At 38.2% G+C, this 23,088-nt stretch overlaps 2 protein-coding genes across 3 annotated transcripts in view; one reads left to right on the top strand and one right to left on the bottom strand.

The window, feature by feature from the left end:
- LOC135085703 (lachesin) overlaps positions 1 to 8,443 on the bottom strand; it is a 26,499-nt gene extending 18,056 nt beyond the window's left edge. The window contains exons 1-2 of the mRNA XM_063980517.1: positions 8,328 to 8,443; positions 7,311 to 7,429 (exon numbers count right to left, since the gene is read on the bottom strand). Coding sequence (XP_063836587.1) covers positions 7,311 to 7,429; positions 8,328 to 8,382 — 174 coding nt within the window. The 5' untranslated portion in view covers positions 8,383 to 8,443. The remainder of the gene's footprint in view (positions 1 to 7,310; positions 7,430 to 8,327) is intronic.
- LOC135085690 (uncharacterized) lies at positions 3,189 to 23,088 on the top strand. 2 transcript variants are annotated; one of them, XM_063980499.1, is made up of 10 exons: positions 3,189 to 3,278; positions 14,176 to 14,326; positions 16,462 to 16,586; positions 17,227 to 17,393; positions 18,363 to 18,464; positions 20,224 to 20,319; positions 20,548 to 20,625; positions 21,429 to 21,522; positions 22,407 to 22,514; positions 22,915 to 23,088. In XM_063980499.1, exons 2-10 carry the CDS (start codon positions 14,183 to 14,185, stop codon positions 23,027 to 23,029), a joined length of 1,029 nt encoding a protein of 342 aa, XP_063836569.1. In that variant the 5' UTR covers positions 3,189 to 3,278; positions 14,176 to 14,182; the 3' UTR covers positions 23,030 to 23,088. The 2 variants fall into 2 exon arrangements, with proteins under 2 accessions (XP_063836569.1, XP_063836567.1); XM_063980497.1 differs by lacking the exon at positions 3,189 to 3,278 and adding an exon at positions 13,246 to 13,290.

The following is a 23,088-nucleotide window of genomic DNA, read 5'->3' as shown; positions in this document are numbered from 1 at the left end:
CTGACCTTTTATCATTGTGACCTTTGAGCGTCTTATTGATAAAAAATAAAAATATAATACTTGTTGTTAAAGTTTTTCGATAACAGGAACTTTCTTCATAATAGACAATTTATTTGTTCATACTTTCACAATAAATTATTTAAAAAGCACAAGCCTAAACATTTCCCTTCGTTCGGAGTAGCATCCATCACACACATGAGAAATTTTTGGTAAAAAATTATATAAAAAAAATTAAAACCGACTCCAAAAAACCTACACTAAAAAAGTAGAAAAATAATTACTAATTACCTACTTATTTATTAGGACGAATTATTAATATTTATGTAGGTATACCATGACTGTACCATGACTCCAGAAGTATCAATCATGGTATACCTACATAAATATTAATAATTCGTCCTAATAAATAAGTAGGTAATTAGTAATTATTTTTCTACTTTTTTAGTGTAGGTTTTTTGGAGTCGGTTTTAATTTTTTTTATAAAATTTTACTTATTTCTTGCTTTTTAGTTAACTAATTATTACCTTGATGTTACCACTGAAAGTAGGCAGTACATTGAGACCATATTCTTAATGTATATTATAAAAAAGTTCATCCCCAATTTTCCACCCTTGGGGGTGAAATATTTTCTTCAAATTCACATGAAACCACTCTTTTGATAATACCTATTCAACAAAAAAATAATCGTTCAAATTGGTTCATAATCGGCGGAGATATTGCGTATAAAAAAGTTCATCCCCAATTTTCCACCCTTGGGGGTTGTTTTTTTATTATTAAATTTAAATGGGACCACCCTTGAGGTATTACCTATACGCTGAAAAAAGATTTGTTCAAATCGGTTCATAATTGGCGGAGTTATCGCGTAACAAACATAGAAAAAAAAAAAAAAAAAAAAAAAAAAAACATACGGGTCGAATTGAGAACCTCCTCCTTTTTTTGAAGTCGGTTGAAAAAAGCATCTAAACCACGTAACGTACTAAAAAGTTAGATTGAAGTGAAACAGGTTTAAGTTAAAACGTCTTTAATGTGACCTTCCTTCACTAATTTAAAGGAAAAATACTAGGTTCGTTTCCAATGAAATGAACAATCAGAAAACATGTCATATCCACGCAAAAAGAAAAATAAAAAAAACTGATTTAGGAGGATTTAGGTACGTACGACCGAATTCACAAAAGATATTTGCTTAAGTGAAGCAGCAAGTCGAACGCACAGCGGTGAACAGAACTCTGCGATTGGTTCGTGTGTTACACCGTGCATCCACGCGCACTGTGAGACCTCATAGTAATGCGGGCGTTAGGTAAAATTACTGATTAACATAGACTAAAATCTACTGATTTAGGAATTAGGATTTAACATTGTTTACGACCCGATCGAGGTAACTGCGCACCTCTGTGGAATGCGACTCTCGCACTCACACCGCCCAGCGCTCGCCCTGTCCGTATAGATCGTTTCATTCACGAAGACGCGCCCCACCATTCTTCCGCTAACGTTTGAGTGTTATCGGCACACGCTAAATTATCCATGATTGCACACGCACACTACAATAATGCCGCTCGGATTGCTCGGATCAAACTCCCCGCACCCCGCGCGACCGAGACCAAACATTGGTGGGGCGCGTCTTCGTGGATGAAACGATCTATACCAAAGCGTCGACGTTATGTCACAGCCATCAGGCGCGCAGTTAGGCCCAGAACAGACGGTGAAACGCAACTGCAACGAAACTGCAACTGCTAGTTACTTTTGAGTTGCATCTAAGTTTCTGCCTAGCGTCCGTTGAGAGACCACACATGACGCGACCAGTTTGAAACTTTAAGTTTCAGTTTCATTCATCAGAATCATCACAAAGTTGCAGTTTCGTTGCAGTTGCGTTTCACCGTCTGTTCTGGGCCTTACTCGACCGGTGTGTAGTTTCATAGTAAGATCATGACGTCACAACTCTCAAGAGTTTAACAGTGAGATCTTTACGTCACCAGGTTATAATATAGAATTAGAACAAGGTCAGCCATTCTGAGAGGAAGCTGGCAATTCAGATGAAACAGGGCTTAGGGATCAGTTGTAATATTGTAGAACAGTGGTTCTTAACCGGTGGTCCGCGGACCACTGGTGGTCCCTGGAGGCATTCCAAGTGGTCCACGAAGACATTGTAATAAACAAGTGACGTGACATGATGAGTTGAGTCAACATGAGACATGTAGAGGCTCCTTAAGAGCAAAATGACGATTTGTAAGAACTATTTATTAGTCTAAACAAATAAAGAAATTTTGATTTTGATTTTTTTTTTTAACACAACGCAAACGGCGCACAGTGGGCGAGAAATCGACCTCACCTATCATAGGATTTGAAAAAAAAAAGTGGTCCCTGACAAGACAGAAATTTGGTAAAATGGTCCCTCGTGACTTAAAGGTTAAGTTAAGAACCACTGTTGTAGAAGAATGGTTCGTTTCAGCCAAATGACGTCCACTGCTGGACAAAGGCATCCCCCAAGGGTCATAAAGCCAGGTGACCAAAGTGGACTCCAACACTCCAAGCGATAATTTGGTGTCCTTTGATCACCAATGGAAAAGATGACCTGGGTGATCAAAGTGGACTCCAGTTTAAATTATATTTTAGTTTCCTTCGATCACCTATATAAATTACATAACAACTCAACCAATTTTGCCAATTCTTTTTTTGAATGTTCGCTGGAGTACAAAGATGGTTTTTACGGTAAAACTGGATCCACGCGTATTAAGTCGCAGGCGGCCGCTAGTAAATGTAAATAAACCTGCGAATTGATTAGATAAATTGTAAGGAACCCAGATGACTTTCATCATATTCTGATCGTCCTAGCTAGACCATATCCTTGACCAGTGTTTTTCAACCTTTTTCATGACACGACCCCCCTTGTATGAAAAAAAAAATTGCGGGGTCCCCGACCGTCCGCTTTTTCATGCATTTTATAATGTTACAAAGATGTTGTAGGGACCGAATACTTTAATCCATACAACATTTATGCATTTCGGATAAAATTTACTGTTTTTTTACTGAGGTGGTTTTAACACCTCTCGCGACACACAGGTTGAAAAACACTGTCCTAGACTATATTCTAGGCCATCTAGGCACATTGTTAGTCAATAAACTTGATTTAGTCTAGATCAATGTTACTAGGAATACACGCGTTTTTATACCAGAACAAAAAAAACTAAAGTTGTGTTAAGTAATCCAATATTTGTAAGAAAAAGTGTGTTAATCAACAGAATTTGTATATGAGAAGTAGTGTATTCTAAAGAAATTACACTGTGAGTATTGCGAATCTCCTTTAGTCTCAGAATGTCCAATTTGCAAAATGTCTGACGCCCGTATTTACAAACATTACTATGAGGTCTCACAGTGCGCGTGGACGCACAGGGTGACTCACGAACCAATCGCACAGCTCTATTCAACGCTATGCGTTCGATTTGCTTCTTCACTTAAGCAAGCATCGTTTGTGAAACAAATGAGACTAAACCATCTCAGGAACTACTGGTCCGATTTGAAAAGTTATTTTTATGTTGGATAGCCCATTTATCGAGGAAGGTTTAGGCTATATATTATCACCCTACAGCCAATAGGGGCGGAGCAGTAAAGATAAACGTTGCACAAACGAGAAATATTCAAACTATTTTCACGCCTACGAAGTCGCGGGCACAGCTAGTATTAAAATGTTTAAATCTCTTCGACACTAAAAAGACCCATAACTACATATTAACGTAGGTCAGTTACCCCACCAAATAGATTCAATTCAATACACTATTCAGTTACAATGTCTGCCCCTATAACATCATACAATGACACATTTAATATCGTGTATGGGTATTGTATGAGTCATTTTATTGAAGGAATCCAACCAATGGGACTTTTAGACATAAATATTCAATGAAGACCGAAATCAGTTTTTTATGAATCAATTTTAATCTTTACCGTGTCCTTTTAAACGCTTGACTTTGTTCAAACTAGGTATGTACCAAATATGAAACGTTGAGGCAATTGAAAAGATAATGTTACTGGTTGAAGACTATATAGATAGATCGTTTCATCCACGAAGACGCGCCCCACCATTCTTCCGCTAATGTTTGAGTGTTTTCGTTAGTTTCGGTACACGCTAAATCATCCATGAGTGCACACGCACACTACAATAATGCCGCTCGGATTGCTCGGATCAAACTCCCCGCACCGCGCTTCCGAGACCAAACATTGGTGGGGCGCGTCTTCGTGGATGAAACGATCAATAGCTGGATCTATCTAGTGCTAATATAAAATGACCATTTAATAAATGCATTATGATATAAATAAATCGTCTCTTTGAGACTGAACTGTCTCTGAATCTAAGGATTGACGTTTGATGTTGCCATTCCCATATTTTAGTTTTAGGCACTGTCACCCGTATTCACAAACGATGCTTGCTTAAGTGAAGCAGCAAATCTAACGCACAGCGTTGAATAGAGCTCTATGATTGGTTCGTGTGTGACCCTGTGTTCGCGCGCACTGTACTCCTCATAGTAATTGTGAATACGGGCGTCTGAATATAAGGATTAACGTTTGACGTCCCAAAAACACCCTCCAGTGCCGCTCCCATGCCTCAGGCACTGACTCAATTAGACGATTATCACACTGCGCCGCGCTCCGCCGCGGCGCGGAGCGCGTGATTTTCATATAAAAAATCACGCGCGCGGACGCGTTGTCAGTGTGAAGTGCCGCGCGTGTTTTCTATACAAACTGAGGTACTTGCATACAATGATTAAATCTGTCGTCCCGCGTACCGCGGCGGAGCGCGGGGCGACAGATTTAATGGATGGATGAATGGATTACTTATCACACCTTTAGTATTTTTGTTCTTGTAAGGCGTGTGTATTCCTAGGAACTTTTATCAAGACTAAATCAAGTTTATTGACTAACAAAGTGCTTGTGATGTGATTTTTTATATGAAAATCACGCGCTCCGCGGCGGAGCGCGGCGCAGTGTGATAACCACCAAACTGAGGCACTTGCATACAATGATTAAATCTGTCGTCCCGCGTACCGCGGCGGAGCGCGGCGCAGTGTGATTTGCCTTAAGTGCTAGAACCATACCTCTACATAAAGTACCACAATTTAGCTTGTTGTGCTATTGTCAGTACTTTATGCATGACTGGACTACAAATGTGACCCCTGTTTTTAAAGACAAATGAATCATCAATTTGTAGGAATAATCCGTGCCAATAAAAATTGCAATCTTGTAAACAAAGGTACAGGTTTTAATAGCTGTAGTAAACAGAGATATATAACTTTGATGTCAGAAATGGAAATATCAAGGTACAAAACAGGGTGTTAGGTAAATGGGTATATGAGCCGACACTAGCCCATGTTAACATGATCATATAAATGGTATGGTGAAGTCAGAAAATTTATATCTTCATTTCAATTATTTTAATTTTCATACAAATCGGATTTTATAAAATTTATTTCGTATTGTGTATACAGGGTGTTAGGTAAATGGACTTAAATTTGACTATTCTTACCGTTAGATAATTTCTGGAAATAAGTGGTGACTGAGTTTGTTCCGGCGTTTCTTCTCAGCACTTGCCATATGTTTGTCTCGAAGCGCTGGTAGGGCCCAAAAGATAAGGAGACATGTAAAGTGCCCCATAAGGGCTACCTTTTCTTTTTTTATTATTTTCTATTGACGTTCATAAGTGCCACTTGTGGTCTAAACTGAATAAATAGGTATTTTTGATTTTGGACCTAGCACCCTGTATACAAAAACTGATGAGTAGTGACCGACCGAATATTCGTTTTCGTTTTCGTTTTCGGCCATTTTCGGCCAAAAATGGACATTCGGCCATATTTTCGTTTTCGGCCAAAAACCAGCCGAAGCTTCGGTCAAACCGAATATCAGAAATACGTGAATGAGATGGTGACGTTTATCGTTCCGATATCTTCGGGAGTGAATCTGGTGCACTCATGGTTCCAATCAGACTTGAACAGACGCGGTATTGTCACACTCTTTTGAAGTTGTGAAGAGAGGTTACGTTGTAAAGGGTGTCCAGCTAGAATTTTCAAAATTGAATACAAATAAAACCAAAGAGTTTTCAGTAAGTTTAATTGTTTCAAAATAGAGTCTAATGCGGATTTGAAATACACCATGAGTCAATGGTCAGGAGCCTACAGAGCGTTCGCAGTTGAGCAATAAGTATTTGAAATGTATTGTCGAATGATCGATGAATGTCTGATACCACAACTGCAACTGCATCCCGGTCAACTACGTAACTCTATTTCAGCAAGAAGGTGTCTCACCACACAAGGAGAGTACCTCGATGGAGACACTGAGGATCAGCAAGTACAGGGACACACCCTAGCCGCCTCAGTCACCAGATGCGACTTTTTCTTGTGGGGATATCTCAAGTCAAAAGTTTACAGTAAACAATCCTTAAATAATTCAGGTTCTGTAAGAAAATATCCGCCGTGAAGTTGCAGGAAAATTATTAACGCGATTTGCTCTCGCATAGTTGCGAATGTAAGGATCCGGCTGTGAGAGTGAGAGTAAAACGGGTATCATTTATAAGACATTACCTATAAAAAATTAAATCCGCATTGTTAAACTCCAGTTTGCATTAGTAATAAATAATCATTTTTGAAGTTGAAAAATTCCCACTGGTCACCCTTTATTTCTTCTTCACTTCCCAATATTTCAATATACACCGGAAATAATATTCTACTAAGAATTCATTAAATTTTTTTGAGTTTTAATGCCGGTTTTCTTTAATCAATCCTTATCAAAATCAACTGTCAAACGTCATTATGTTTTTGGTCAAAACATTAACGGTTTCAAAGTTTTTACATAATTTCAGATTGAAATTTGAGAGTTGAAGGTCATTTTCGTTTTCGTTTTCGTTTTCGGCCGAAAATGAGACTGCAGCCGAAGCTTCGTTTTCGTTTCCGTTTTCGGCTGAAAATCCATATTCGGTCGGACACTACTGATGAGTTAAAAAAAATAGGAATGGCACAATTTTGCCATGTTATCAGGAGGCAGTATCTTTCAGACGATCCGAGAAGAGAATAGTAATTTGAATGAAAAGACGAAATGTTACAGTAACTACATAGTTGTATACAAAAAGAGCATCATTATTATGTCATTAATGAGCCTTTACTAAAGAAGCACGACCCTCAATTTACTAGAGGCGAATGCAGGATTTGTCATTCACTCCGCACACAATTTTTGTCTATGAGAAGTGGTCCTAATTTATGCCAGAAATACATACTCAAATAGTGTTAGTAAATAAATAACTTGCTGTGTTAATTGTCAATATGGCTTACCCATATAACAGGGTATTCGTTGGCATAATGGACGGAACAGTCCAAGTCTACTTGTCCTCCGATGTCTCGGATCTGCTCCTGTGTGATGTGGGAGATCGTTGGAGTGCGCTGGCCGGAGACTGCAAAAAATAATTACGAATTTAGCATATTTATTCCAGCTTTAATGCCACAAAAACTGGTAGGTACATAAGGTAAACTTGAAACTGGAAAACTTTGCTAATTTTTTTGTGCATGATGAAAATTGATTGTTTCCCAAATATTATAAATAAAATAAAATAAACTTCATGCCATAGGACATTCTCTATAGTCAAAACATAGGTCTGATAGGATCTACTTTGATTTTACTCATCAGGGGGACTTAAATAAATAAATAAATAAAATTAAGTCATTGGTCCATCTTTAGTCAAGTTTAGTCCAAAGTAAGCTTCTCTATTTAAAACAAAAAAAAATGTTGTTTCCTAATTTACATCTCTGTAAAACTTTCATTTATTGTGTACCAAAACTAGTAGTGCTATTTCTCGTAAAAATCGTAGAGGGATAAAATTAAACGTCACACATGTGTAAAAAAGGGGAGCAGAAATCTCGCAAAAAACCTACCCTTCGAGCAGTTACCCTTGAAAAAAACCGGTCGATTTTAACGCGTACCCTTCCCTACATCTCTATAATTAAGTTTTAAGTCACAAGATCTTGTTATTTTACGTGTAAAACCGTTATTACGGTGAAGAAACTGCGTTCTGAATTAAGAGCGGTGTTCACAAAAGAAAATCTGAGTTACAATGACGCTACATACCGGTTTTCGCTAAAAACTATTACATTACGCGCATTATTTACATGTTTTAAAGGATATACATTACGATTAAACGTTAAATCTTAACCCAATGGGTGTGTCCTACGCTTTGCTAACCAAAACAATTGCGAATCGTTAATTTTGCAAAACAAACTGAAAAGCGTTGTGGTCCACGCATTTAGAGCATGACAAAACTTGGTATTAAGCGTATGAAATAAGTTTTAACTCACCATAAGTTGTTAAGCACACAAATAATGCACTAAATATAAATATTTTTAACGCCATCGTGTAAAACAAGCCACAGCTTCTCTCACAAACTTTCAATTTGATATTTTTCGCGTTATTGTTTGAGATCACAGATATGGATTAGAGTTTGAGATCGTTCCGTTTGAATGGTTGGTGTACTGAATGAAACTGTACTCGAAATTGATTGAATGGAGGTGGGTAAATTATGGGGCTGCCAGGAGTATCGTAAAAAGATTCCCGAAAATCATGATTATAGGTACGGTACGAAATCTGCAAAAATATTTTTTTATTATTTTATTTGTGAAACAGTCGTCGTGTCTTTCGTTTTATTGGGTAGGAATATTAAACATTATTAACTTATAGCCTTTTAAAATTCAATTTATAAATTCATAATAAAAAATTAAAAAAAAGTATATTGCAAGGTAAATTTTTAAACGGTTAAAGTTTATGTTTCATTATCAAGCGATGAAACGATGATCTAAAAAATTTTATAAAAAAAAATAAAACCGACTCCAAAAAACCTACACTAAAACGTAAAAAAATAATGACTAATTACCTACTTATTTATTACGACGAATTATTAATATTTATGTAGGTATACCATGATTGATACTTCTGGAGTCGGTGCCAAGATTATGAAACATGTAAAGTTTGCCTACACCGACTCCAAAAGTATCAATCATGGTATACCTACATAAATATTAATAATTCGTCCTAATAAATAAGTAGGTAATTAGTAATTATTTTTCTACGTTTTAGTGTAGGTTTTTTGGAGTCGGTTTTATTTTTTTTTATAAAATTTTACTTATTTCTTGCTTTTTAGTTAACTAATTATTACCTTGATGTTACCACTGAAGGTAGGCAGTACATTGAGACCAAAAAAAATTGGTTCATAATCGGCGGAGATATTGCGTATAAAAAAAATCATCCCCAATTTTCCACCCTTGGGGGTGAAATATTTTCTTCAAATTCGCATGAAACCACCCTTTTGATAATACCTATTCAACAAAAAAAAATCGTTCAAATTGGTTTATAATCGGCGGAGATATTGCGTATAAAAAAGTTCATCCCCAATTTTCCACCCTTGGGGGTTGTTTTTTTTATTATTAAATTTAAATGGGACCACCCTTGAGGTATATAGAGGCTATACGCCGAAAAAAGATTTGTTCAAATCGGTTCATAATTGGCGGAGTTATCGCGTAACAAACATAGAAAAAAAAAAAAAAAACATACGGGTCGAATTGAGAACCTCCTCCTTTTTTGAAGTCGGTTGAAAAGTAGCCGTCTGTTTTCATGCTGGGTACATAGCGTTATTTTGTACAATAATTAGTGGTAAATTACCATAAGCTTGCAACATTAAACTGTCATGAATGACCTACACCACGCCCATTGGTCGGTAAAACAGCACCATTCATTCTTTGAAAGCATCATAAATGAATTTTCCACTCAAAACTAGATGGCGTTTGTGAATAAAACTAATAAGTGCATCTACTCCCCACTAGATGGCGCTTATTGGAGCGATACTATTGCCATCTGTATTTCTAAACCAACACTATTAAAATAAAATTGATAACGCAATTTTATTCAGTCCGTAAAAAAATAATAAATTAAAAACAACGTAAGTACTGAAATAAAACCCATTACAGTAATATTTTTTTATGTAACAGTATGTTATGTTTTAGTAGCTTAGTTAATAGGTTCATTTTATTGTGCCTACTATATTTTATTAATAGGTATTGTTGTATTTACCGGCTCATTACAATAAAATTGATAACCATAAGTCATCACAGATATGAGCGGGGTAAGTTCAGGGCAAATAAACATAAACTAATAACGTCATAAAATTATAATGGAGCGATAAGGAAACCTTGCAGAACAATAAAAAATGCACATTTTAATATTTTACTAGTATTACTATAAATATATTTTACTATCTTGCTTTCAAAGGCGATAGTTCATAATTATTGATAAAAAAAATCCTTTCTATTATTCTACTTAGGTACTTTAGTTGATGAATGAAAATGCAGACCTTGTACAATAATAGATAATTGTGTACCGGGTTACGAGTACTTTGCCAGAAGTTTTGGGCACATACCTAATGATTGTTCTGTTGACTGTCACCTTACAGAGTGACAGGGGAACTCGACCTACTTATTCTGTTCTGGAAACTGGATAGAGTTACGGAGTTGTGACGGTGGAAATTTTAAATCTTCTTCTAAATAGGTACCTACATATAACTCAAAGGTGACTGACTGACTGACTGACATAGTGATCTATCAACGCACAGCCCAAACCACTGGACGGATCGGGCTGAAATTTGGCATGCAGGTGGATGTTATGACGTAGGCATCCGCTAAGAAAGGATTTTATGAAACCCATCCCTAAGGAGGTAAAACGGCATCCACGCGTACGAAGAAGTCATGGGCGGCCGTTGGTTGAAATAAACTAACTACTCTGAACTCTCTAAACAAAATACATTGAATTTGATTACCTACCTATTTGCAATGAAACTTCATTGTCAGTCCCAGAGCTCCCGGGTTGGATTCTCAGTTGAGGCAAAGTTTTCTAGTCTGTTAGGTTAGTGGAAGAACTTGTTAACTTAACATAACAACAAGTTTAAGAGCATTATTGTGTGTCAGTTTTTCGAGGGGAGATAGCCAATTCCTCTATGGTTGAGGTTTCTGGGTGAAGCTCGCTTCAACCTTCAGTCTGATCATCACTTTCCATCAGGTGAGATGCAGGGCAAGACATTTTCGTTGTGTCATCGACACTAAGGAGGGAAGTCGAACCATAGGTAACTTTTGAACTCCTCCTATGTTCTTCTGATCAATTTAGCTGCGGGTCCCATGATAGTTTAACTTTCCTCGGGACAAACTTGACCTTCACTGGTTGGGTTATTATTGGCGGTCAAGCTGTAGATCCTGGCTACACATGAGTTGCAGCGGTAGGAACGAGAGGTGGGAATAGTCCCGTAATATTTACTTAACTGATAGTATTCGGTATTGAGCCTTAAAAATGTCGAAATAGATACCTTTTAAAAGCTTTTGAGTACGTCAATGGTACTTTTGAAAAAAGCTTTGCAACGATGACGGAAATCCGATACTTCATAGTTATTTGCACACCACTCCACTTCTACATAAAATTCAAAAGATAACCAAACTATTCTAATACCTGCTTGATATTGCAGTAATAACACTTCTATGCTTTTAATATTATTTATCACGAAATCTTTATGAAGATAAAATTAAATCGACGCGTTAGGAAAATAACACAACTACTAGTAATAATAACAAAATAATAAAGAGATAAGTGGTGTGTTGGTGTGTAGGGTGTCTATTTATAATAGAACATCATGGACTAACAATGAAACAAAATTGACACCTAGGTACCTACTTACCGCTCAAACTAGCAGTCAGTTTATGTCGTGTAGAGTCGTTCCTTCGTCGTCGTTTCAGCCGAAAGACGTCCACTGCTGGACAAAGGCCTCCCCCAAATATAGGGGGGATTTTGCCATAATCGCCACGCTTGGCAGGCGGGTTGGCGATCGCAGTTTTTTTTAAGGTTTCGCACGCAGACGCTGCTGCCCGTCTAGTGATGCAGGGATTTTGTCACCTCTTACGACACCTCCTGTTGGTGGTGGGGAAGAGTATTCTTTATGGCCGGCACGTGTAGTACTATAGTGCTGTAGTGGCTATATAGTTAAGACGTCCAGTCTTCCCGTATGTCGTAAAAGGCGATTAAGGGACAAAGTTTAAGTTAGTGAAAATAAATAAATAAATAAAAATAAATAAATATGCAAACATCAGGCCTCCCCAACCCGTCTGGCTAACTTATGCCAAGTGAATTGGAAGAGGGTAATTTTCCAGGTCATTTAATCTCCACTGCACGGACTCAACCCTCTCCAATTTACCAGAGGCAAATGGAGGATTTGTTCTAAACTCCCCACGCTGGCCAGACGGGTTGGGGAGGCCTGATGCTCGCATATTTGTCCATTAGTCACCTCTTACGTCATCTACATCAGAGTGAGATTTATTTATTTATTGTTAAAGATTTACCAACAACATATCAATTGATTTTGATTTTGATTGATTGAGATTGGTCCTATTCCACTCTGTCGGAACCACACGTCTAATATAGCCTGTTTGCTTGTCCCTATGTTTAACTTCCATCCAATTACTTAAGTAGTTTTTCTTTAACTAGCGGCTGCCCGCGACTTCGTACGCGTTGATCCCGTTTTACGCTCTTAGGGGTTGAATTTTGACATGCGATTTTTGGTTATACGAAGGTAATACGATAGAAAATAATACAAAGTAATAAAAACCACCGGTTATAGGGGCATTTTTTGGAGAAATTTATCAAATAACCAAAAAAACACGAATTTAAAAGCAGATTTTTTTCCAAAAGTGTAATTTTTTATTATTTGTTGGCCTTTTTTGTGTATTTTATGTATTTTTTTAGTATCGCCTGTTATTTAGCATTATTACTGTTTTTATTTTATCAGGATATACCGCTTAGTTTAAAAGTTATTACGTTTTCTTTACAATAAGTAATTGGAAGAAAAAAAATTCTATAAAAAATTAAAAAAAAATCTCAAAAATTTTTTGACCTCTTTTTTGTCGATAAAAATAGGTCTAGTTTCATCTATTTTCATATGTACACTTTAACGTGACTCACACTGTATACCTACTATCCCCCTTACTAATAAAAAGTTACACAGTTGTTGAACACTGTTTTAAAATGATATTTCCATACTAAACGTCTCTTTAAAACACTGTTCAACGAGCGTGTAAGTTTTATTAGTAAGGGGGTATGTAGCGATGATTAATTGAAGTAAGTAGTTCATGGTGTCCCTAGTACAATTTCCTCGTGTAATTCTCTATCTGTTATCACATACGATTATTACTGTCAGTCGATCCTTGGTGCTCGCGATAACCAGACATACAACTGGTAAGATTAAATAAATACAAATTATGTAATATTAATATTATTTATGTAGCGGAGCGGTAGATAAACTTGTTTACTTGTATTAGAGGCAAGTTAGTAGGTAGCTACCGGGTTCGTAATTTATTCATCACTAGCTTTTGCCCGCGGCTTCACCTGCGTGAAATTCAGTGTGTATATGTTAATCTGGATTACAAACAATAATACTGTAAAATTTCAACAAAATCCGTTCAGTAGTTTTTGCGTGAATGAGTAACAACCATCCAGTCATCCAAACTTTCGCATTTATAATATTATAAGTAGGATAAGTACAGGTACCTGTCTATTATTCTGTTAACCCAACAATATGTAGATTACTAAAGATTTTTAACCAATCAAACAACCGTCCTCTCTTGTCTAGAAGAGATCTCTTTATAGCGATAAGACTGCCTTTTGTGTTACTATTTCTTACGTTTTCTTGTTTTGTGTTGTGTCCAATAGTAAAAAACTCATAAAACTCATTTATTTTTGCAAATAGGCTTTTAAAAAGCACTTTTACACGTCCCAAAACCCTACCACTGCTTCGGGACAATAAATGGGCCAGTGCTGAGAAGAAGCAGCGCAAGAAACTCAGTCACTATTGTCAGCCTCCTTTTCAAGGGTTTACAGTCTTTAAAATATACAAATTATAGTCATAAGTGTTGATGCGAGCTAGGAAGTTAAACATTCAGTCAGTCAGTGATACAATAAAGTGTTTTAACAAAAGGTAAATGCCTCATACCGGGGCTGGGCCACACACATCGCGATACCCGATGTCTAGAAAACTATTCGCTAAACTGTTATCCAATATTTGTGACCCAAGGCATATTCAAACTGTCACTTGATGATTAAGAAAGTTCATCATCATTACAGATCCAACATGGAGGCCGTAGTCTTCGACGGGAAGTCCCTCACCCTCAAATATGACAAGGCCTACCCCATGCCCAAGATAGAAAACGACACCGACGTCGTCATGAAGGTGGAATACTCAGGAATCTGTGGCACTGACCTGCACATCATTCAGGTACTTAAAATTTTTTACAGGGCAGCTAATTAAATTTCACAGGGCACTTACAGGGCAGTCACTTAAGAACTTTTACAGGCCAGCTTCTTATTAACTTTAACAGAGCACTTACAGGGCAGTCACTTAAGAACTGACACAGGGCACTTACAGGGCAAGTACTTATTATCTTTTACTGGACATATACAGGGCAAGTACTTATTATCTTTTACTGGACATATACACGGCAGTCACTTGAGAACTGTCACAGGGCCGTACAGGGCAGGTATTTATTAACATTCACAGGGCACGTACAGGGCAGGTATTTATTAACATTCACAGGGCACTTACAGGGCAGGTACTTATTAACTTTCACAGGGCACTTACAGGGCAGTAACTTGAGAACTTTTAAATTGCACTTACAGGGCAGTCACTTAAGAACTTTCACAGGGCACTTACAGGGCAGTCACTTAAGAACTTTCACAGGGCACTTACAGGGCAGTCACTTAAGAACTTTCACAGGGCACGAACAGGGCAGATATTTATTAAAATTCACAGGGCACTTACAGGGCAGGTACTTATTACCTTTTACAGGGCATAATATACATATACAGGGCAGGCACTTACAGGGCATATACAGGGCAGTCACTTAAGAACTTTCAAGGGGCCGTACAAGGCAGGTACTTATTAACTTTCACAGGGCACGTACAGGGCAGGTATTTATTACCTTTTACAGGGCATATACAGGGCAGTCACATAAGAACTTTCACAGGGCACATACATGATAGGTACTTATTACCTTTTACAGGGCACATACAGGGCAGTCACTTAAGAACTGACACAGGGCGGGTATTTATTACCTTTTACAGGGCATATAAAGGGCATTCACTTAAGAACTTTTACAGGGCACTTATAGGGCAGTCACTTAAGAACTTTCACAGGGCACTTACAGGGCAGTCACTTAAGAACATTCACAGGGCACTTACAGGGCAGTCACTTAAGAACTTTCACAGAGCCGTACAGGGCAGGTATTTATTAACATTCACAGGGCACGTACAGGGCAGGTATTTATTACCTTTTACAGGGCACTTACAGGGCAGTCACTTAAGAACTTTCACAGGGCACTTACAGGGCAGTCACTTAAGAACTTTCGCATGGCACTTACAGGGCAGGTACTTATTACCTTTACAGGGCATAATATACATATACAGGGCAGGCACTTACAGGGCATATACAGGGCAGTCACTTAAGAACTTTTAAAGGGCCGTACAAGCCAGGTACTTATTAACTTTCACAGGGCACGTACAGGGCAGGTATTTATTACCTTTTACAGGGCATATACAGGGCAGTCACATAAGAACTTTCACAGGAAACGTACAGGGAACGGGGCACATAGAATGACCGCTAATGGGGCAGCGAGGTTCTGGAGTAGAGGCGAGACCCACAAGGTGGACAGACGACTTCATAAAGGTTGCAGGAAGACGTTGGATGCAGGCTGCTACCAAAATCGAGTAATCTGAAACACTTTTAAACTTTTTATCTTGTTGCTGGCAATTAAAATTATGTTTATTATGTAAACAATACCTTTATACATAAAAGGCCAAGGCTAGGCATTCTGTAACTATGTACGATAATGTTTACGTACTTATTTACTAGTTACGTAATACATAATATAGTACATCGAGTATTTCCTGTACTAAGTTGTAAAAATAATGCAAGTAGAGTATAATTTGAAATTTTTAAGCCATGTATTCATTAGGCAACATTTGTTGATAAACTGTTTATGACTAGTGTGAAACAAGCTTACCATAAACACAGGTTTCTGAAACTTGGCCGTCCACACTTGCTCTCCACTCATAGCGGGGAGCACGGCAACATGTATCATAAACAATGTTTCATCATCTATGTTTATGTACAGTTTATAAACTGTTTACAGAGATGATGAAACATTGTTCATGAACAGTTTATAAACAGTGTTTATCAACAAATGTTGCCTAATGAATACATGGCTTAAACCTAATATGTTATTTTTCACTGTGTACGTATAATAAAACGCGTGGATCCCGTTTACCCCCTTAGGGATGTAGTTTGTAAAATACGTTCTTAGTAGTAGTGCGAAGTAGAGCACCTACGATTCTGAATGTAACTTTTTGCTCCAGGGTGAGTTCCCGGCATCAAAAGAGCGCCCTCTGCCGCTTGGACACGAATTCAGCGGTGTAGTACACGATGCCGGCAAGAAGTCCATCTTCAAGAAGGGACAGAAGGTCGTGGTGGACCCTAACAGGTAAGCTCACCCTGTATAAATAGATAGCCTATAAAACATCTGTGATAATAAGAAAGAAAGAAGCAGTTTGTGTTAATTCCGTAGTGCTGGGATTAGTCCCGAATTTAGGGAAAGGTTTTGACGCAGTTTGAAATAGAGACGAAATGATGAAGCCTAGTTGAGTTTGGGCTCGTTTGAATTGTCTTGACAAGTAATCTGTTCTTGGTTCATATCCAGGGTCTGATCTGGAAGGCGATGGAGCCGGAAGATGGCCATAATAACCTCTCGTAGTAAGCTAAATGCTTGTATTAATACGAGTTGGTTCAACAAAATAGTTAAACGGTGGCGGGGTTCGATCGAACCAAGTTCCTCATATATCTGTTCAGTCTTCAGCTACGTAGCAGGAGCTTCAATTCTAGCATCTAGCAGTAATTCTTGAAGCCACGATAGCCGAACGGTGAAGGGGTGGGATTGGCCGACTCGTGATCCGGGGAACGCGGGTTCGGTCCCCGCCGCCGCTTGAATATTGTGGAGAGCTCAATCGTGACACAAGCATATTTAGCTTAGTACGAGGGGCTAACGGGACTACAAGTATTAGTAATTTGTGCAAATGAATTAAATGGCCCCAAATCACTTCTTTTTCTTTCTTTATTTATTCTAGCGCCTGCAGCCTCTGCGACTTCTGCCGTAAGGGCAAGTACCAGTACTGCCTGACAGCTGGCATCAACAGCACCGTCGGCATTTGGAGGGACGGCGGCTGGGCGCAGTACTGTAAGGTGCCGCAGACACAGGTGTATGCGCTGCCTGACGGGATTACCACTGAACAAGGTAAAGTAGAAAGAAAGAAAGAAACATTTATTACGATGAACATCACTTAGTTAAGGACAGAGAACGTATACAGAAAAAAAAGACAGAAATAGCACATACATATTACAAGGAAATAAAAAGTGAAATGAGCAGTGCTATCCTGTCGCAACAGCGATGCCCATCGCAATGGGACTCCACTCAACATATGCCGTGGCCTTCAAGTAGCATTTGTTATGCATTTAAGTCCATACGTCTGACCTTCAAAGTCAGGTCCGCTCCTCTAACAAGTCCGTCCTTTCCACTCCTCTTCACTGAATTGGACTCTTTCCGTCTCGAGGCCTTACTCAGGAATTCTCTACCTGAAGAGATCAGGTAAGCCTCTAGTAAGGATCACTGGGTCCTTCCTCTAAAAAAAACAGCGTAAAATTATCAAAATTATAGAACTATTCAGCGATAACGCACTTGTATTTCTTAGGGCTGATTTTACCATCCTCGGATAACTTTTAACTGAAGAATAAGCTTGTCATTTTGACGTATTTCCCATACTGAAGCCAAAGTTATTCTTCAGTTAAAAGTTATCCGATGATGGTAAAATCAGCCCTTTAGTCGCAAAAATTAATATACTGTTAGGTTGGTTTCTGGAGAACTAGCAGGACCCAATGGAATAAATACCTCAGGTGTCCTTGATCACCAGATTCCATTAGATCTCATTAGATTAAATATCTTATGGGTTTATTTCATTAGAGAGGGTCATGCTCTAGAGAAATGACCTAACGATGATCATCATTCTGTTATCTATTCACATTTCAAGTTTTGCTTAGTCATTTAGGTATGTAATTAGTGATTGTTGTTTGATATTAATATGATAAATAGGCAGGTACATAGTATATATATATATCTATGTTGTGGCATTCTATTGAATGTGTATTTTTTATTTTTACGGTGCATTATCTGTTGTCGGTCTTTAAATAAATAAAAGTATTTTTTCAGCTGGTCTCTGCGAGCCCTACTCCTGCGTGTCACACGGCTTCGACCGCGCCTCCCCTCTGTTGGTTGGTGAGAAGATCCTCATCGTTGGAGCTGGAATCATTGGTGAGTATCAGATAGATGTCATGGAGTCGTTATTCCAACCAAAAACCGTCCATTGCTGGACAAAGGCCTACCCGAAGGATTTCCACAACTAAAGGTCCTGCACTGTCCAGGTGCTTCCCGCGACTTTCACCAGATAAAATATCACTCACTACATATTCGCGCTGAAACGATATTTTTTTTTTATAATCGAACGTTTTAAAAAAACTAACACTGATTTAAAATGTAGGTATTTAAAATATAGAAAACTCTTTAAAGAATGCTTGGATCACCCTGCATGTACCAATGACAGGTGACTTCCACTCTTTTTAAAGAGTGATCCGGCGTTTGGACGCCAAAAAGTAGGTGGACGCGAACAGGGGCCTTGACCCTATAAAGATAAAAAAAAAGATATAAATAAGCTGTACAGTCCCGTCCGATGACGTTGAAAATAGAGATTAATAACTATAAATAATTAATCTATGATGTCAAACTGTAGGTAGGTAATTAATATTAGTAAATTATTTACAATGTCTCTATGATAATAATTACCAGACTTGGTTACAAAGAATTATCAGTTTGTAAGAAAATAGTATGAGCAGCACTTTATCAATTCAGACATAGTAAAATACCTACATTTAACTATTAAGATAGCCAGTTCCTCTGTGGTTGAGGATTCCGGGTGACGCTCGCTTCCACCTTCGGCCTGATCGTCACTTACCATCAGGTGAGATGCAGGCCAAGTGCTTCCCCTTTGTGGTAAATTTTATTAAGTATCTACAAGTATACCATCATCTTGGCATTTGTCAAACTGTCCCCTTCTTTTATTCAAAACTAGCTGTGCCCGCGACTTCGTACACATGGATTCCGTTTTACCTCCTTAAGGGTTGAATTTTGCAAAATCCCGTCTTAGTGAGCACCTACGTTCTAAAAGGAACCCCCATGTAAAATTTGAGACTCCTAGCACTTGTAGTTTCAGGGACTTTTGACCTTTCGCTTTTATAGATATAGATTAAAAGTTTAATTAAATATTCGACAAGTATACAAGCAAGTGGACTCGTGTGCAATAAATAACAAATAGTTATGGAATATTTTGACTTAGATTATTTTGATAAAACTATACGTGCGTCCATTATCTTTATAGACATGCTCGTGGGAGATCTAAATTATTTTGTTTGTTTTACATTTTACCACTTGATAATACGATAATTTTATTACAAGTCATTCTTCAATTGTCATAATATGATAAACATTCTTGTTAATCAGCAGAGCTCATCTCTTCTATACTAAAAGTCTGAAGAATGTTTGTTTGGAACGCGATAATCAGGATCTGCTGGTTCGAATTGGATTTAATTTTTGTGTTGGATAGCCTACTTATTGAGGAAGGCTATAAGGTCTTAGCAGACTTATCAACTCGGAAAGGGATCAACACCGTATCGCCTTTCGCGAGCTGTCATCATCATATTGTGTCAATCGAGAGCCAAGAATTTAAGTTACGGTGCGGATATAACCGCCTCGAGTTGATACGGTTACGATCCCCTTCTGGGTTGATAAGTGTGCTATGTCCTTTATGCTACAGCCAATAGGAGCAGAAAACTCCTTTTGAGGTACGAAAACCTCATCATCATCATTCAGCCACAGGACGTCCACTGCTGAACATAGGCCTCCCCCAAAGATTTCCACATCGCCCGGTTGGTAGCGGCCTGCATCCAGCGCCTTTCTGCTAACTTTATGAGTCGTCTGTCCACTTTATAGTTCTAAATATTGGTATGGTGTTTCGCAGGCAATCTCTGGGTAACCACACTCCACCACCATGGGCACCGTGAAGTGACGGTGTCGGAAATGAACAAATCTAGACTAGAGATCGTGAAAAAATTGGGTGAGTTGGTATTTTTAATATTGGTATAGTTACCTATTGTTTATCATAAAAGATTTTGTCTTGACATTAATAAATATCATTAATAAAAAGCCATAAAAGTTAAGACTTAGTTTCCTCAACTTAGCAGTTACATTTTCGGGAAGCTTTTACAGTCTTCTGAAAAAAATAATTGAAATCGTTCCACCAGACATTGTTGTTAATTTTAAGTACCTATTTATTGATTTCCAGAGACCGGCTACAGACTAATCACCCCTGACGTTTTGGCGAAAGAAAATGAGCTTTATGATGTCATCATTGACTGCACAGGTAATTACTCTTCTTTTATTCTTCAGTTTAACCTTCCCCTGGGACAAACTTGGCCTTCACTGGTTGGGTTATTGGCGGTCAAGCTGTAGATCCTGGCTACACAGGAGTTGCAGCGGTAGAAACGAGAGGTGGGAATAGTCCTGTTTTCTATTTTTTTTCTTCCTGTGTGGATTGTAAAGACCGAGGTTACGCTCTGTGTGACTATAAACCATCATAAAAATCATAGCACAATATGTTTTTATAACATAATTTTGCCCTGGTTCCAGCCTAGTAAAACATAGTAGTACATACGTACTTACTTACCTATCTACTATACATGTTATTATGCATTTTATTATAATAATACATAGGTACGATTACAGTAATCGCATGAGCATTTATGTCTAATTATTTAACAACTCTTTTCCTGAGAGAATACAATGCACATCCACTTTATTTACTTAAACAATGATTATAGAATCTTTGTGACTTTTACATTACAAAGTGTGAAAATTACACAATATACACAATCATCCTTATCACAATTGCTATGACGTAATGTACTATTTTACCATTAACTGCTTTAACCAATGATTTGAATCCATTATTATTGTCATGTGGTTTCGCCAGAGTAGAATAGAACCCCACTCTTCCAGTAGACGTCGTAAGAGGCGACTAAAAGACAAGCGATCATCAGGCCTCCCCAACCCGTCTGGCCAGCGTGGGGAGTATAGGACAAATCCTCCATTTGCCTCTGCAGTGGAGACTGACTGGCCTAATGATTTTTGGCTTTCCCAATTTAATGTTTTGGTTGTCTTTTCCAGGTGTCGGCAAGGTAATGGAGATCAGCTTCAACTACATGAAACCTGGTGGTAAATACGTCCTCTTCGGATGCTGTCCTCCCACCCACCAAGCATCGTAAGTTCTCTATATTTTTGTAGCAAAATAGCCCCTATTTATTAATACGTAAGATGTAGTTTATCCACCTCGCCTACGTCTCATCATACGGGACTAGTCCCACCTCTCTTTCCTACTGCATCTCCTGTGTAGCCAGGATCTGCAGCATGACCGCTATAAAAAACCCAACCAGGGGTCTCATCAGGTGTTTTAGTCTCCACTGCAGGAGCACGACCCTCTAATTTACCAGAGGCAAATGGAGGATTTGTCCTACAATCCCCACGCTGGCCAGACGGGTTGGGGAGGCCTGATGGTCGCATTATGCCCCTTAGTCGCTCGTACGACATCCATGGGAAGAGTGGGTGGTCCTATACTACCTACTCTGTTGGAATCACGCGGCTATTCTAATCTATCAATTCTAAATGCATATTTACACATGCCCATAAAAATGTCATGCTTATTAGCACGCTTAAAATAAGCGTGTTCGCACAATTCGTCATAAGCATGCTTAGTATTGACACTATGTTTCGACACAAATGCTATTAAGTAGCAATTGCTCAATAGTGACGTGCTTTCATGCTAGTGTTTAAGCAAGCACATGTAACTAAACCTTAGCCCCCTTATTAATAAAAAGTTACACCTATGATGAACTCTGGATTAAAATGACATTTTCATACTAAATGACAACATACGCCAGAGTTCAACTAGGGTTTATTATAAGAGGGTAACGCCCGTTTTCACCATCAATCCCTAATTTTTAAGTGAGCCCTATGAATAGAAAATTCATATTATTTGTTACAAAAGGGGTCACTTAAAAATTAGGGATTGATGGTGAAAACGGGCATAAATCTTTTCCAAGTCTATTAATTTTATTAAATTTTTAATGATTTCTTTTTCATCCCCAGGGTGAATCCGTTCCAGATTTACGACAAGGAGCTGACCCTCATTGGGGTGAAAATCAACCCCTTCAGTTTTCCTAGCGCCATCGGATGGCTCAAGGCCATGGGTAGCAGGTTCGTATCCTATCAATAATTACAAATGTGAAGGTTTTCGAGCGATGTATGTTTGGGTGTATGTTTGTTAGTTGTTACTCAAGCAAAAAACTACTGGACGGATTAGATGCTTTTCAGTATGAATTTTTCTTGACAAATAATGAAAATTTATTCACGTCGATTTCTGGAGAGAGGATTCATAAACGATGCTTGCTTTAGTGAAGCAGCAAATCGAACGCACAGCGTTGAATAGAGCTTTGTGATTGGTTCGAGTCACCCTGTGCGTCTCTACTGTAGAAGCACGACGTTCCCTAAAAGTAATCTGATTAACCTAAGACGTATCAGTGAGAGAAACTCAATTCTGAACCTCTTTTTCGAATTATAGCACTCAACACATTTTTACATGATTTATTTGTTTCAGATACGTGGACTACGAAAAGCTCGGAGTGAAGACTTACGCGCTTTCGGAGTATCAAAAAGCTTTAGAAGACCTCAAGAAAGGCGCCATCTCAAAAGCTTTGTTCAAGATTGTTTAAATGAATTAATTAAAATAATAAATAAAAAGCTCCTAGCAAATAAAGTAATTTCTTCCTTA

Source organism: Ostrinia nubilalis, chromosome 29 (assembly GCF_963855985.1).
Source record: "Ostrinia nubilalis chromosome 29, ilOstNubi1.1, whole genome shotgun sequence".
NCBI classification, from domain to species: Eukaryota; Metazoa; Arthropoda; class Insecta; order Lepidoptera; family Crambidae; genus Ostrinia; species Ostrinia nubilalis.
Note: the sequence above shows the minus strand (reverse complement) of the source record. Positions and strands in the feature narration are given on the sequence as shown.

Coding starts and splice junctions, on each gene's coding strand:
- LOC135085690 (XM_063980499.1), top strand. CDS start 14,183: ATGGAGGCCGTAGTCTTCGACGGGAAGTCCCTCACCCTCAAATATGAC. Junction 20,320..20,547: donor AGAGATCGTGAAAAAATTGG/GTGAGTTGGTAT, acceptor ATTGATTTCCAG/AGACCGGCTACAGACTAATC. Junction 21,523..22,406: donor CCTCCCACCCACCAAGCATC/GTAAGTTCTCTA, acceptor TTTCATCCCCAG/GGTGAATCCGTTCCAGATTT.